This window comes from Penaeus japonicus, unplaced genomic scaffold (assembly GCF_977035675.1).
Source record: "Penaeus japonicus unplaced genomic scaffold, GWHDUDI00000001_assembly GWHDUDI00000007, whole genome shotgun sequence".
Lineage (NCBI taxonomy): Eukaryota > Metazoa > Arthropoda > Malacostraca > Decapoda > Penaeidae > Penaeus > Penaeus japonicus.
The window spans coordinates 13922788-13940287 of record NW_028234409.1 but is presented as its reverse complement, the minus strand read 5'-3'; the positions used below and the strand labels follow the sequence as shown (position 1 = coordinate 13940287).

The following is a 17500-nucleotide window of genomic DNA, read 5'->3' as shown; positions in this document are numbered from 1 at the left end:
TTTAGATGTAGCTGTAGATTCAGTTGGCTTCACAATAATGCTTGTAGTGCCAGTTGTAGCTGCTAAAGTTGTTCTCTCTGTTGACATTGAATGTTCCATCGTAAATGTTGATTTAATGGTTTTCTCTGTCATATCTGTAGTTCCTCTTGTACTAGTTGATATAGGTGTCCTCTCTGTCGGGGCTGTATGTTCAGTTGAGCTTACTAATTCTGTTGTTTTCTTTGTCGAGGTTGTAAGTTCAGCTTGAGTTGTTGATTCCGATGATATCTCTTTTGAACTTGTAAGTTCAGCTGTAACTGTAGATTCGGTTGTCCCATCTGTTAAGAATGTATGTTCAATTACAGTTAATAATAATCTTATCCTCCCTATCAATGTAGCTGTTGATCCAGTCATTCTTTATGTATATATATACATATATATATATATATATATATATATATATATATATATATACATATATGTGTATATATCTATCTATCTATATATATATATATATATATATATATATATATATGTATATATATATATATATGAATATACATATATATATATTATATATATACATATATATACATACATACATACATATACACACATACACACACACACACAGATATATATATATATATCTATATATATATATATATATATATATATATATATATATATATATATATATATATATATATATACATACACCCACACATATTTTATGCGTGTGCGTCTTTTGTTAGTTTGAATACATAAATCAGTGCATAATATCTTAATGGATATACAACCTGGATAACTATATAGATAGATAGATAGATGGATAGATAGATATATGTATGTATGCATATATTTATAAAGGTATCAAGTCAATTTTCTTTCAATAAACCCTATATTTTTACGATTGATACAAGTGTCGCACCTTCTGATGAATTAGTAAAATGTCCAATATAATGCTAGAAGTCCATTGAATAAAATTTCATTATGATATATAAATCGAGGAATATGAGATCCTACCCAACCCCCCTTTTTTTTTCTTTTTTTTTCAGTGGTACTTGCAGTCACTGACTCATGATCCTTCATTTAAAAACTACACACATTCATCCATGCATAAATATAATCGTTTTTATTTTGCTTGTTTGTTTCTCTTAAAGGAATGCACTTCTGTCATTGTAAAATTGCTTTGAACATTACTACTTACTTTCAAGCTCCGTAAATCTGGTTGTCGGTTCTGTTGAGGTTGTCTTTGTCGATGTAGCGGTTAGTTCTGTTGTCCTTTCTGTCGAGGTTGACCCTGCGATTTTTTCTGACGAAGTTGTAGATTCAAGTGTAGCTGTAGATTCAGTCGGCTTTACAGTTAAAGTAATTTCATCTGTTCTTTCTGTCGGATTCTCTGCCGATGTTGTAGGTTCAGTTGTAGCTGCAGATTCATCGGTCCTCCCTGGTGAGCTTGTAGGTGTTGAAGCTACTGCCTCAGATGTAGGTTCAGCTGTAGCTGTAGATTCAGCTGTTCTCTCTGTTGAGCTTGTAAATTTAGTTGGAGGTTTAACTGATTCTGTTGTCCTCTCTGGCGAATTTGTGGGTTCAGAAGTACCTGTTGATTCAATTGTCCTCTGTGAAAGGGTTGTTAGCTCGGTTGTAGCTGTAGAGTCAGTTACCTTCTCTGTGGAAGCTGTAGGTATCGAACTTGTAAGTTCGCTAGATTCCGTTGTTCCGACTGTTACCCGTGTAAGTTCAGTTGTGGCCCTTGTTCCAGTCGAAGTTGTAAGTTCAGTTGCTCCTATAGACTCAGTTTTCCTCTCTGTCAAGGTTGTAAGTTCGGTTGTAACTGTAGATTTAACAGTCCTCTCTGTTGAAGACATAGGTTCTACTGTAGTTGCTGATTCGGTTGTCCTATCTGTCGAAGTCGAAGGTTCTGTTTTAACAGGTAATTCAGTTGTTCTTTCTGTTGAACTTATAGGTTCACCTGTCCTCTCTGTTGTTGTTGGTTCAGCCGTTTCTTCAGCTGAAGCTGTAGATTCTCTAGATGTTAGTGATTCTCTTATTTTTTCTGTTGAGGTTGTAGGTCCTGTGTGTGTTGATGCAGCTGTTCTGTCCACTGTGGTTGTAGATCCTGTTGTATTTGTATGAATTTAGATGTTTAAACAGTTTTTTTGAGCTGAAATTTGCAAATCTTCGTGCAGTCTAAAAAAGTGGTAGATCACCAACATGAATAAAAGTATGCAATAAGTCCTCACATTAGCCTTCATATTAGTTCATTTTATAGTTTGATTTCATTTCATTCTGAAAAATCCAGCTTGAAATGGTTATGGATTTTCCCCTAATGGAACGCGTGTCCGTATGATCTAGTGTTCAACAACTATTGCCACCTCCAATGGAAATGCAAATAGTTTACCCAGTGATATGTTTCCCAAAGCAAAAGATTCTTTGATTTAAAAAATTATGGGTTCACGTCACTTGAATATTTCATGTTCATTTTCACTTTGATATGAGTGCGTTGTCAATGGATCATACTTAATTGGACTATATATATGTACTATATTGAAGTTTCTAATAGTGGTATATTAGCAGGACGAAAATGTACACCTGGCTTCGGGCTAGGTGCACCACGCGCTCCAGGTGTATACACGCCAGTTGAAAACTAAAACATTTTCACTAGTTTCTTGGAAAATATGTGGCCTATCAAAGGATGCTGCCATGAAGGCCAGTTAACTGAACTGTTTCATCTCAACTCCCCTTTTGGAGGCCTTCTGCACCTCGACTCCACCTAAAAATCCACCTTGGCATGTGCTGACCTTGAGTCCAAGCCCAACGTAATATATAAACAGAATATGATACAAGTCCAGTTTATAATGAAGCTGTAGCGGATAAGAACCAGTAACAGTCATCTTACTATTACGTATTTTCTTTGTCATTCCAGAAAAGTTGTCGGTTATGGATCTGATATTCTAATTACCGTACATACCTTTTTGAATGCAGGTGGGGGTTTTCTTGTACAGACGCCAGATGTATGTGAGGACTATTTATTTGGATATGTCATTGGATAAGTTTAGTGTCGCTATACGTTACTTCCGACTTTTGGTTTATCAGCGCTCTTACATGACCATGAGGTCGCTGGTTGTGATAATCTTTACATAAGCTATGCCAGTGGTAATTCCGTGCTATGCTGATTTAGTGGTATGCAGATAGGCCTTTGTGATTTAGGTGTTATTCCTAAACATTCGCTGCATTTTCGGAACTTTAACTCGTATATAGTTGTGGTGGTTTTGCATTCCAGGAGTCGGGGAGGATAATGGGGATAAGTTCACTATTTCATCCGTTTAACATTAACATTTTTTATTCTGATGTCAACAGTACCTTTTCGATCCTGTGCTATTCCATCATCATGATATAGAAGAGAAGTAAAATTGCACTTTTAAAGTTACAGAGAAAGGTTGCAGAATCAAGCATTCAAATGAATAGGAATATATCTACAGCTAGATAATAGAGAAAAGTTTTGTTATTTTTTATTTACTTCCCTATATTTAAGAACTTCGATGCAGTTATTGAGTTATCGCATCCCGTTATTCCCTTTTATACTGCAAGTGTTAACATAATTAATCGTGACTTTGTATATCAAGAGTACTTCACTTTTCACTTTTACATATCACTCCTTAGTACTTAAGTAATTAATGATCCTAAAAGTTCTCTTCAAATCAACTCACCTTAATTGAAAGTATAATGGGCAGCTTGTTCACGAATATTGCATTCAAGCTCATGATGGTTGGAGCAAGTCGGAACCATACACGTTAGAGAGCACTAGAGGTCCTTTATTTACATATTCAGCAAGAATAAGAAAAGAGAAGAGGAAAACAGAGCGAAATAAGATCCCTTGAGCATGTGGATCTCTTCTTTACTATACCATTATTATGCTTCCATTACTCGCTATTAAGGGGAAGATTTTACCCTAAAGATATAAATATAAAAATGTGTTTTGCACATTACTTATATCTTACTGTATTAAAATGATAAAACTCATAATGCAAAAATCGATACATGTATATAGTAGATATACATACATACAGATGTATTTATGTATATATATATATATATGTATATATATATATATATATATATATATATATATATATGTGTGTGTGTGTGTGTGTGTGTGCGTGTGCGTGTGTGTGTGTATATATATATATATATAATATATATATATATATAATATATATATATATATATATATATATATATATATATACATATATATGTGTGTGTGTGTTTATATTTTTTCATTCATATTTATATACACACACATTTGGTTGGTGTGCAAGTGTTTGTGTATATATATTGAATTAGTAAATGTCTTTTTATTCATAAAAATATTCGGTTTATTTTTAAAAGCATGAATTAATAATGATCACCATTATGCATGTTAATTACATTTTGAATAAGGCCGAGCTTAAGGGTGTAATTATCAAACATATTGGGACACTGTCTGGCTCTCTAAAATAGATGTTACATTATATAAAGATAACAAAGAATTATTTTTATTTGATTCTGATATATACTTAATTGGAAATATTTAAGTCAAGAGTCAGGAAATCTTATATCTTACCTGTTGCTATAGGAGTAACAGTTTCTGCTGTCCTTGCAGTTGATGCTGAAGTTAGAGAAGAAAAGAAAAACATACAAAGAAATTAAACAATGAGCATAATCTTTCACGAAACACATTTGATGCGCGCTCAGTGGTTGCTTATGTAAGGACCTGTGCATTTTACCACCCATTTCAAAACTGTGTATTTTCTTAATATGAAGAACTGTGCATGCAACAGAAATTACGTAAATTATGTTTAGACTGATGATAGCCACTTAGATGATAGTGTCCAGTAATATATATGTGTGAAACATATAGAAGTTTAAAGAATAATACCTGGTACATCCGTTGATCTATATGTAGTAGGAACAGGAACAAAAAGTATTGTTGCATTCTCTGAGGATCTTGGGACAGTAGTGTCAATTGTCGTTTGTGTAGTACTTATGCGGGTTGGTTCAGTAGCTGGCGAAGAAGTCAAATCAACAGTTGTTGATTTTAAACCAATAGTATTAGATGTTTGGTCATATGTTGGTGTAGATGTACTAACAAAGGTCTCAGTGGTTGAAGAGAATGGTTTAGTAGCCGTATATGCAGGTTCAGTAGTTATTGTTGTAGTATTTATAGGTGTCGAGTCAGTGGCTGATGTAGAGGTTAAGGCAGTAGCTGTTGTAGGTGATAAACCAGAAGCTGTCGCAAGCGGTATAACCGTTGATGTAGTTGTAGTTGTTATTACAGAGAATCCAGTAGTTGCAGGGGATTTTTGAATACTAGTAGATGAAGATTCCGCTGTACTTAGATATATTGGTTCAGTAACCGCTATGGTTGCTGCTTCACTATATCTTGTAGTTTCTGTAGTTGTAGATATTGGTTTAGTACCTGTTACCTCAGCAAATGATGTTATCCGTTAATGACTATAATTGTTTCATGAGTGGGATAGGTAGAGGTACTGATTCATCATTAGGTCTTATTCAGCAACTAAAACATTCAAAAGTCGCTTTAATTTGTAATTTGTTTGATCATATCATTCATTTCTATCTTATATAGTGATTATGAAAATAATTACAAATTTGAAAATGAGCACAGATAAGGTAGAAATTCGCATTGTAATCTTTCATGATTACAGGAAGCTGTAATAAGATGGACTTTAATCTTTTATAATGCATCCAAAATCAAAGTGTTAAGTCAAATCCAGACTTATAAAGAAGGATCACAGTTTCAGGATATACATGATAGCAAAATATTATATTTATCAGCCTTACCCATGTACATGTGTGTTGGAATGATAGAAACAAATATGTACAATGTGTATACAGTAAATATATAATCACGACCGCCCAAATGACTACCTCTCACCTGCTATTGTGACTGTCGTAGGTTGTATTGTAGTTGTAGCTGATTCTGAAGACGGTTTATGCGAACCAGAAGAGAGATGAATGATGTATGAATACATGTTCTTTAAGATTTAGGGCAACAAAAAAGAAAAAAGACGCGCACGTATACATACATACATACATATATATATATATATATATATATATATATATATATATATATATAGAGAGAGAGAGAGAGAGAGAGAGAGAGAGAGAGAGAGAGATAGAGAGAGATTTTTCAGTATGTATATATATATATATATATATATATATATATATATATATATATTTTAATTTAATTATGTACACACAGATCTTATTCGTATGTACATCCATTGGAATATGTATATATATATATATATATATATATATATATATATATATATATATATATATATATATATATATATATAAATCTATATATACATAAATATGTATATATGCACATATGTATATATGTATATATATATATATATATATATATATATTACTATATATATATATGCATATATATATCTATATAAAAAAAATATATATAATACATACATATGTACATATGCACACACGCACACACACACACAAAGCATCCCCTTTAAAACTTCGTCGTTTCTCAATATGAAAAACTATGCGTTTAATTGAAATGATATTGATTCTATTTAGAATAATGATAACTATACAGATAAGTGTCCAGTAACATGTATGTGTGTGAAACATATCGAAGTTTAAAGAAGAGTGATACCTGGAATATCCGTTGAACTATTTGTTGAAGTAACGGGGACAGAGGATCTTGGAACAGTAGTGTCAGTTGTTGTTTGTGTTGTACTTATGTGTGTTGGTTCAGTAGCTGGTGAAGAAGTCAGATCAACAGTTGTAGATTTTAAACCAACAGCATTAGATATTAAGCCAGCCGTTGATGTAGATGTACTAACAAAGGTCTCGGTAGAGAATGATTTAGTGGTCGTAAGTGCTGGTTCAGTAGTTATTGTTGTAGTACCTAAAGATGTCGAGCCAGTAGCTGAGATTAAGGCAGGAGCTGATGTAGGTGATAAGTCAGTTGTTGCAGGTGGTATAGCCGTAGATGTAGAAGGTTTTGTAGTTATTACAGAGAATCTAGTAGCTGTAGGTGATTTTTGAGTCAGTTCAGTAACCATTGCAGATTCTGTAATTGTAGTTGGTTTAGTACCTGTTGCATCAGCAATTGGTGTTGTTAGTCAATAATTATATATATGTGTGTGTGTGTGTGTGTGTGTGTGTGTGTGTGTATGTATCATAGACATTATGTATATTATATACATCATATATACAAACGCATATATATACATATGTATATACATATATAACATACCTCCTGTTGAACCTCAAGTATTAGCCTGAGAATGCAGTACTAAACCAACTAGACCACACGACCCAACAAAAGGAATGGCAAACTAGGATCATACTAGCTCCATAGAATTTACCTATCTACTCATACTTGAGTACTGATAGCGAAATTTTAATTTCTATGGAGTTAGTATGATCCTAATACCAGAGGGCGACAGAGGTTTGAGACCGGGACAGGAATTTTATACATCCATATCAATTCGGCAGTGCATTATTCCATCTTACCTATATATATATATATATATATATATATATATATATATATATATATATATATATATATATACACACACATATGCACATACAAACGCAGATACTCAAACACACAGACACACATTCATTACGCACACATACACCAAATTATTACTTTATAATAGTAATACCTGGCATTTCGGTTGAAGTAATTATAGATGTTGTAGAAATAGGTGATAGTGTAGTATTTTCTGAGATTGTTCCGGTAGTTATTATCGTTGTTGGTGCTGGTTCAGTTGACGTTACACCTGTAGTGGTGGATGTTTGACCAGCAGAGGAAGATAACAACCCAACTGTTGTTGATGGCAAAATGGTTGTTTTATGGGAAGCTTCCGTAGTTGGAGAGAATGCAGTAGTAATAACTGAAGGTGGTGATTCAGTAGTCACTGTCGTCGTAACTAAGTGTGTTTGTTCAGTTACTGAAGTAGAGGTTTTGCCAGGAGTTATTGTAGTTATTTTACCAGTTGTTGTAGATGGATTAATAGTTGATATAGTAGATCTAGTAGAAGGAGGATTTTTTTCAGTAGATATTGGAGATGAAGACTCGGTAACTATTGGAGTTACTGCTTCAGTAAGTCTTGTTTCAGTAACTGTTACGTTGGCAAAGGGCGTTGTTAATTCAATAATTGTGATTATTAGTTTGACTTATACGATTTAATAATGGCTCATCATTACCTATTAGTAATTACAAATATTGGCTGATCAGTATAGTTTCCTGCCCAGCATATATATATATATATATATATATATATATATATATATATATATATATATATATATATATATCAAACTATCTATAAATGTATGCATATATATATATATATATATATATATATATATATATATATATATATATATATTAAACTATCTATAAACATATGTCTACACACACACACACATATATATATATATATATATATATATATATATATATATGTATGTATGTATATATATATGTATGTATATATGTATGCATGTATATATATATATATATATATATATATATATATATATATATATATATATATAATGTGTGTGTTTGTGCGTGTGTTCATATTTATGCACACACACATGTATAAATATAGTTGTTTTGTGTGTGTTTGTGTGCATATATATGTACATTCCTTTTCATACATAAAAAATATTTTATCTTTAAGAGTATACATTAACAACGATCACCATTATGCATGCAAATTGCTATTTCAATATCGCCGAGCAGAAAGATGTAATTAGCAAACATTTTGGTCCATTGTCTGGCTCTCTAAAGTATACATTATACAGTAATGAAAAATATATATATATTTTTTTATGATTCTGATATGTATTAGGAAATATATTCATATTCAAAACAGTGTGAGAGAGTTTCTCTAATTTCCCTAAATATTGCCTCACCTGCAGATGTAGAAGCAACAAGGGTTCCTGTGGTCACGATGTCTCCCACTGTCGTTTCTTGAATGCACGAATAGAATTACAAAAAAATGTTTATACTTTAGTGGTATCAGTAGATGGAAATACTGAGAAAGAATTTGATTTTGAAATTGTAGCATATACATAAGGAAAATCAAGCCAAGAATTAAGAAATTAAGATATCTTACCTGTCGGTATGGTAGTAACAGTCTCTGCTGTAGTCGCAGTTGATGCTCAAGTTGGAGAAGAGAAGAAAATAAAATAATAAGCATAATCTTTCACGAAACACATTTGATGCGTGCACAGTGGTTTATATATATATATATATATATATATATATATATATATATATATAAACATATATCTTACCACCCCCTTAAAAACTCTAAAATTTCCTAATATGAAGAATTGTGCTTGTAACAGAAATTACATGAATTATATTTAGGATGATAATAACTATACATATAATGGTGTCCAGTAACATACATGTGTGAAACATATCAAAGTTTAAAGAACAGTGATACCTGGCATATCCGTTGAACTATATGTAGTAGGAACTGGATCAAATTGTATTATTGCAATCTCTGAGGATTTGGGGACAGTAGTGTCAGTAGTCGTTTGTGTAGTACTTATGTGTGTTGGTTTATTAACTGGTGTAGAAATCAAATCGACAGTTGTAGATTTAAAACCAATAGTATTAGATGTTTGGCCAGCTGTTGCTGTAGATGTTGGACCAGCCGTTGGTGTAGATGTACTGACAAAGGTCTCAGTAGTTAAAGAGAATGGTTTAGTAGCCATAAGTACCGAATCAATAGTTATTGGTGTAGTACCTATAGGTGTCGCGTCAGTGGCTGATGTAGAATTTATGACAGTAGCTGTTGTAGGTGATAATGCACTAGTTGTTGCAGGCGGTATAAACGTAGATGTAGAAGGTTTTGTTGTTGTTACAGAGAATCCAGTAGTTGCAGGTGTTTTTTGGGTCGCGATAGATGAAGACTCCACTGTACTTAAAGATAGCAGTTCAGAGACCGTTGCGGTTGCTGCTTCACTAGATCTAGTAGATTCTGCAGCTGTAGGTAATGCTGTAGGACTTGTTACATTAGCATTTAGCGTTGTCATTTTATAACTATATACATGCATACATATATATATATACATATGTATCATATATGTTATATCTATTATGTATACTATGCATATGCATACATACATCATATATACATCCATAGATACATGTGTACATATATATATAGTCTTATATAAGTTCATATGCACAGTTGCTTGCCCAGTATTCATTTGTTTTAGGTTGAACAATAATATTTGTTTTCATACATATGCAAGGGAAAATACATATATATCATCTTTAAATCAAATTTAAGTCATATTTTGATTTATCAGTGATAAAATGAATAGATTACTAGATGATAATTAAAGATAAAACGATAACAAACATTTCAAATCTAAAATGTCAATGAAAATGCATTTATTCCATTTTTGAAACCATTCTTTATTAAAGATAAAAATACTTATTTACTAGAGTCCGGATTTAACTGAACATATACTCATATATACATATATATAAATACATGTATATGTATATATATTCATATATACATACATTATCACATACGTACATACACAAATACACATGCACACACATACATGCATACATACACACACATACACATACAAACACACACACACATATTAATAAAGAATGGTATCAAAAGTGTGTGTTTTTGTTCATATAATGAATATATAAATTCTTTTCATTCATATAAATTACTTTTTATTTCTAAAAGTATAAGTTAACAATAATCACCATTATGCATGTTAATTACATTTTGAACATGGCCGTGCTTAAGGGTGTAATTAGCAAACATTTTGGGACATTGTCTGGCTCTCTACAGTAGATATTACAATACACACTAATGAAAAAGGACGTTAGTATATGATTCTGATATGTACTTGGAAATATTTTTCATATTTAAAACAGTATGAGAGTTTCTCTAATTTCCCTAACTTTTGCCTCACCTGCTGATGTAGAAGTAACAAGGGTCCCTCTAGTTGGCATACCTCCCGTTGTCGTTTCTTGAATGCACGAATAGAATTACATGAATATCTATATTGTAGTGGTATCAAGTAAATGGAAATACTGAGAAAGAATTTGAAATTGAAAATGTAGTATAAACATTAGGAAAACCGGTTAAATCTTATATCTTACCTGTCGCTATGGTAGTAGCAGTTTCTGCTTTAGTCCCAGTTGATGCTGAAGTTAGAGAAGAGAAGAAAATCAAACGGTAAGCTCAATCTTTCACGAAAAACCTTTGATGCGCGCTCGGTGGTTGCTTATGTAAGAGCCTATGCATTTTACTACCCCTTAAATCTCTATATGAAGAACTGTGCATGTCACAGAAATTACATGAATTATATTTAGAATAATAACACCTCTATAGATGATAGTGTCCAGTAACATATACGTATATGATACATGTAGATGTTTAAAGAACAAAGGTTACCTGGCATATCCGTTGAAATATATGTAGTAGGAACGGGGACAGAGGATCTTGGGACAGTAGTGTCAGTTGTCGTTTGTGTTGTACTTATGTGTGTTGGTTCAGTAGCTGGCGAAGAAGTCAGATCAACACTTGTGGTAGATTTCAAACCAATAGTATTAGACGTTTGGCCAGCTGTTGCTGTAGATGTGGGACCAGCCGTCGATGTAGATGTACTAACAAAGGTCTCAGTAGTTGAAGAGAATGGTTTAGTAGTCGTAGGTGCTGATTCAGTAGTTATTGATGTAGTACCTATAGGTGTCGAGTCAGTGGCTGATGCTGAGGTTAAGACAGTAGTTGTTGTAGGTAATAAACCAGTGGTTGTCACAGGCGGAATAACCGTAGATGTAGATCGTTTTGCAGTTGTTATTTCAGAAAATCCAGTAGTTGCAGATTTTTGAGTAATGATAGATGAAGACTCCGCTGTAGTTAAAGATATTGGTTCAGTAACCGTTGTGGTTATTGCTTTACTAGATCTTGTAGTTTCAGTAGTTGTAGATATTGGTTTAGTACCTGTTACCTCAGCAAATTATGTTATCCGTTTAAGACTATATTTGTTTCATGTGTGGGATGGGTCTTATTCAGCAACTAAAACGTTGAAAAGTCGCTTTAATTTGTAATTTCTTTGATCATATCATTCATTTCTATCATATAAAGTGATTATGAAAATGATTACAAATTTGAAAATGAGCTCAGATTGGGTAGAGATTCGCATTGTAATCTTCCATGATTACAGGAAGCTACAATAAAATAAACAGCAATATTTAATAGGTCTTCCTAAGCCATACTGTAAAGACAAATCCAGACTCAAAAAGAAGGATCACAGTTTCAGGATATACATGATAGCAAAATATTATATTTAATCAGCCGTACCCATGTGCATGTGTGTTAGAATGATAGAAAAGAAATATGTACAATGTGTATACTGTAAACATATAATCACGACCATCCAAATGACTGCCTCTCACCTGCTATTGTGACTGTCGTAGGTTGTATTGTAGTTGTAGCTGATTCTGAAGACGGTTCATGCGAACCAGAAGAGAGATTAATAATATATGAATAAATGAAATAAATAAAAAAAAAGACAGTTGTTATGTCCGCGCGCGGGAATGTGTGCACGTATATATATATATATATATATATATATATATATATATATATATATATATATATACATATATATATATATATATACATATATATATATATACATATATATATATATTATATATATATATATATATATATATATATATATATATATATATATATATATATATATATATACATATATATACATATATATACATATATATATCGAGTGTGTGTGTGTGTGTATATATATAAATATGCTTGTAAGTATGTATGTATATATGTATATATATTCATTTATCTATGTACACACGCACACTTTATATATATATATATATATATATATATATATATATATATATATATACATATATATTTATTTATACATATAAACATATTCGTATGTACATCCAATTGAATATCAATATGTATATATATATATATATATATATATATATATATTTATTTATTTATTTATGTATATATGGACAAATCTATATATACATATATATGTATATACTCACATATGTATGTATATATATCACAATATATATGCATATATATCTATATTAAAAATAAATATATATATATGTATATATAATACATACATATGCACACACACACACACACACACACACACACACACACACACACACACACACACACACACACACAAAGCCCGTCATTTAAAACTTGGTCGTTTCTCAATATGAAAAACTATGGATTTAACTGAAATGATATTGATTATATTTAGAATAACTATACAGATATGTGTCCAGTAATATGTACGTGTGTGAAACATATCGAAGTTTAAAGAAGAGTGATACCTGGAATATCCGTTGAACTATTTGTTGAAGTAACGGGGACAGAGGATCTTGGAACAGTAGTGTCAGTTGTCGTTTGTGTTGTACTTGTGTGTGTTGGTTCAGTAGCTGGTGAAGAAGTCAGATCAACAGTTGTGGATTTTAAACCAACAGTGTTAGATATTTGGCCAGCCGTTGATGTAGATGTACTAACAAAGGTCTCAGTAGTTGAAGACAATGGTATAGTAGTCGTAAGTGCTGGTTCAGTAGTTATTGCTGCAGTACCTATAGATGTCGAGCCAGTGGCTGATGTAGAGATTAAGGCAGTAGCTGTAGGTGATTTTTGAGTCAGTTCAGTAACCGTTGTAGATTCCGAAGTTGTTGTTGGTTTAGTACCTGTTGCATTAGCAATTGGTGTTATTAGTTAATAACTATATATATTCTTATATATACATACGCATATACATAAATATGTATATACATGTATAACATACCTCCTGAACCGGAGTCGAACCACAAGTACTATTAGCCTGAGAATGCAGTACTAAACCAACTAGACCACACGACCCAATAAAAGGAATGTCAAACTCTGATCTTACTAGCTCCATAGAATTCACCTATCTACTCATACTTGAGTACTGATAGCGAAATTTTAATTTCTATGGAGTTAGTAGGATACTAATACCAGAGGGTGGCAGAGGTTCGAGACCGGGACTGGGATTTTATACATCCATATCAATGCGGCAGTGCAATATTCCATCTTACCTATATACATATATATATATACACATATGCACACACAAACAAACGCAGATACTCAAACACACAGACACACATTCATTACGCACACATACACCCAATCATTACTTTAAAAATAGTAATACCTGGCATTTCGGTTGAAGTAGATATAGAAGCTGTAGGAATAGGTGATAGTGTAGTACTTTCTGATATTGTTCCGGTAGTTATTATCGTTGTTGGTGCTGGTTCAGTTGAGGTTACACCTGTAGTGGTGGATGTTTGACCAACAGAAGTAGATAACAGCCCAGCTGTTGTTGATGGCGAAATGGTTGTTTTATGGGAAGTTTCCGTAGTTGGAGAGAATGCAGTATTAATATCTGAAGGTGGTGATTCAGTAGTCACTGGTGTCGTAACTATATGTGTTGGTTCAGTTACTGAAGTAGAGGTTTTGCCAGGAGTTATTGTAGTTGTTTTACCAGTTGTTGTAGATGGATTAATAGTTGATATAGTAGATCCAGTAGTAGGAGGATTGTTTTCAGTAAATATTGGAGATGAAGACTCGGTAACTGTTGGAGTTACTGCTTCAGTAAGTCTTGTTTCAGTAACTGTTACGTTAGCAAAGGGCGTTAGTAATTAAATAATTGTGATTATTAGTTCACTTATATGTTTTAATAGTGGCTCATCATTTCCTATTAGTAATTAGAAATGTTGACTGATCAGTGTAGTTGCCTGCCCAGCATATATATATATATATATATATATATATATATATATATATATATATATATACATAACTATCTATAATTATATGCATACACACACACACACACACACACACACATATATATATATATATATATATATATATATTAAGCAAAATGGAGTTTCAAACTCATTTCCAAAAACCTAGATGGCACCACTTTCCTCTAGCACCAGCAAGAAGAGAAGCCTTGAATGGCACTCATCCTACGGTCTCTAGCAAGCACTCATCTCTATAGAGGGTGGGCACATCGCAAAGTTGCCAACCTCTTGCTATAAAAGTTCCGCTGACTGAAGATGTGCAGGCTGAACGAGAGCGAGGAGGTGATCCCCCCACAACCATGCCCAATGCCTACAATGTGCCACTGTCCAGTAGGGAATGCCTTTTATTGGTGGATTACTTTCATGTTCAAAAAGACAACATGTTCCTTCCTCTTCCCTACCTCTTCATTTTGGATGGTTATAAGTTTCGTGTTTGTTCGCGACAGCACACAAATACGAAAAAATAAAAGTTGCTTTTTGCCCCCCTCCCCCCCATCCAAACAGTAATAGTTCTATCACATTGAGTATAAAGAAAAAAAACAAAATTGTTATGGACCTACAATTTTAGTCAACTGCAGAATTGATGGAACCTGTGATATGACAGATACAAATTTCTAAAAACAGTAAAACACACAAAAAAAAACAAAAAAAAAAAAACACAAAAATGGATCTAGCTCTACAATTCTTCTTCTCAGCTTATCCCTATTCGGGGTCGCCTTTTTGATGAGCTTTCTCCAAGTACTCCTATTGTATCCTATTGTTATATCATCTATGTTTTTTTTTTGTTTTTTGTTTTTTTTGTTTGCCCCCCTAGTGGCTAGATTGATCTAGCTCTACAATAAGTGACTAAAAGGGAGTGGGAAAAATCAAATTATGTTGCAGAATCTGCCTCGATCAGAAATAAAACTTATCCTGGAGCCTGTGTAAGCAAATCTATCCCCCGTCAGCAACGGGTTAACTGGTGTAGAAATCAAATCGACAGTTGTAGATTTAAAACCAATAGTATTAGATGTTTGGCCAGCTGTTGCTATAGATGTTGGACCAGCCGTTGGTGTAGATGTACTGACAAAGGTCTCAGTAGTTAAAGAGAATGGTTTTAGTAGCCATAAGTAAACCCGAAACGCAATGTTAATTGGTGTTAGTTACTCTATAGGTGTCGGCGTAAGTGGCCTGATGTAGAATTTATGACAGTAGCTGTTGTAGGTGATAATGCACTAGTTGTTGCAGGCGGTATAAACGTAGATGTAGAAGGTTTTGTTGTTACAGAGAATCCAGTAGTTGCAGGTGTTTCTTGAGTTGCAATAGATGAAGTCTCCACTGTACTTAAAGATAGCAGTTCAGAAACCGTTGCGGTTGCTGCTTCACTAGATCTAGTAGATTCCGTAGTTGTAGATAGTGCTGTAGGACCTGTTACATTAGCAATTACTGTAGTGTTGTCATTTTAGAACTATATACATGCATACATATATATATATATATATATATATATATATATATATATATATATATACATATATATCATATATGTTATATCTATTATGTATACCATGCATATGGATACATACATCATATATACATCCATAGATACATAAGTACATATATATATAGTCTTATATATGTTCATATGCACAGTTACTTGCCCAGTATTCATTTGTTTTAGGTTGAACAATAATATTTCTTTTCATACATATGCAAGGGAAAATATATATATATCATCTCTAAATCAAATTTAAGTCATATTTTGATTTATGAATGATAAAATGAATAAATTACTAGATGATAATTAAAGATAAAACGACAACAAACATTTCAAATCTAAAATGTCAATGAAAATGCATTTATTCCATTTTTGAAACCATTCTATATTTTTAAAAAAATACTTATTTAGTATATATATATATATATATATATATAGTGAATAATATATATAAATATGTATATATATGTATATACTTATATACATACATATATATATATATATATATATATATATTATTATATTGCAGATATTTATATATAAAAAAATATGTACAATGTGTATACAGTAAATATATAATCACGACCGCCCAAATGACTACCTCTCACCAGTTATTGTGACTGTCGTAGGTTGTATTGTAGTTGTAGTTGATTCTGAAGACGGTTCATGCGAACCAGAAGAGAGATGAAATATATATGAATACATGTTCGTTAATATTTAGAGAAACAAAAAAGAAAAAGACAGTTTTTATGTCCGTGCGAGGGAATGCACACACACACACACACACACACACACATATATATATATATATATATATATATATATATGGATAAATTTATATATACGTAAATATGTATATACCTTCATATGTATGTATATATATTACAATATATTTGCATATATATCTATATCAAAAGTATAGATATAATACATACATATGTACATATGCACACACGCACACAAAGCATCCCATTTAAAACTTGGTCGTTTCTCAGTATGAAAATCTATGCATTTAACTGAAATAATATTGATTTAGAATAATGATAACTATAAAG

The 17500-nt window shown here is 32.1% G+C and overlaps 1 protein-coding gene and 1 long non-coding RNA gene across 2 annotated transcripts in view; both read right to left on the bottom strand.

The window, feature by feature from the left end:
* Window positions 1-8084: 8084 nt before the first annotated feature.
* On the bottom strand, window positions 8085-9278 carry LOC122243159 (uncharacterized). The gene is made up of 3 exons (XR_015191142.1): window positions 9168-9278; window positions 8965-9021; window positions 8085-8162 (listed from the first exon to the last, which is right to left on the bottom strand). It is a non-coding gene; the product is annotated as an uncharacterized LOC122243159 (long non-coding RNA).
* A 6837-nt stretch (window positions 9279-16115) lies between these two features.
* The window catches only part of LOC122246615 (uncharacterized), an 85585-nt gene continuing 84200 nt past the window's right edge, over window positions 16116-17500 (bottom strand). The window contains exon 83 of the mRNA XM_086538195.1: window positions 16116-16375. Coding sequence (XP_086394321.1) covers window positions 16116-16375 — 260 coding nt within the window. The remainder of the gene's footprint in view (window positions 16376-17500) is intronic.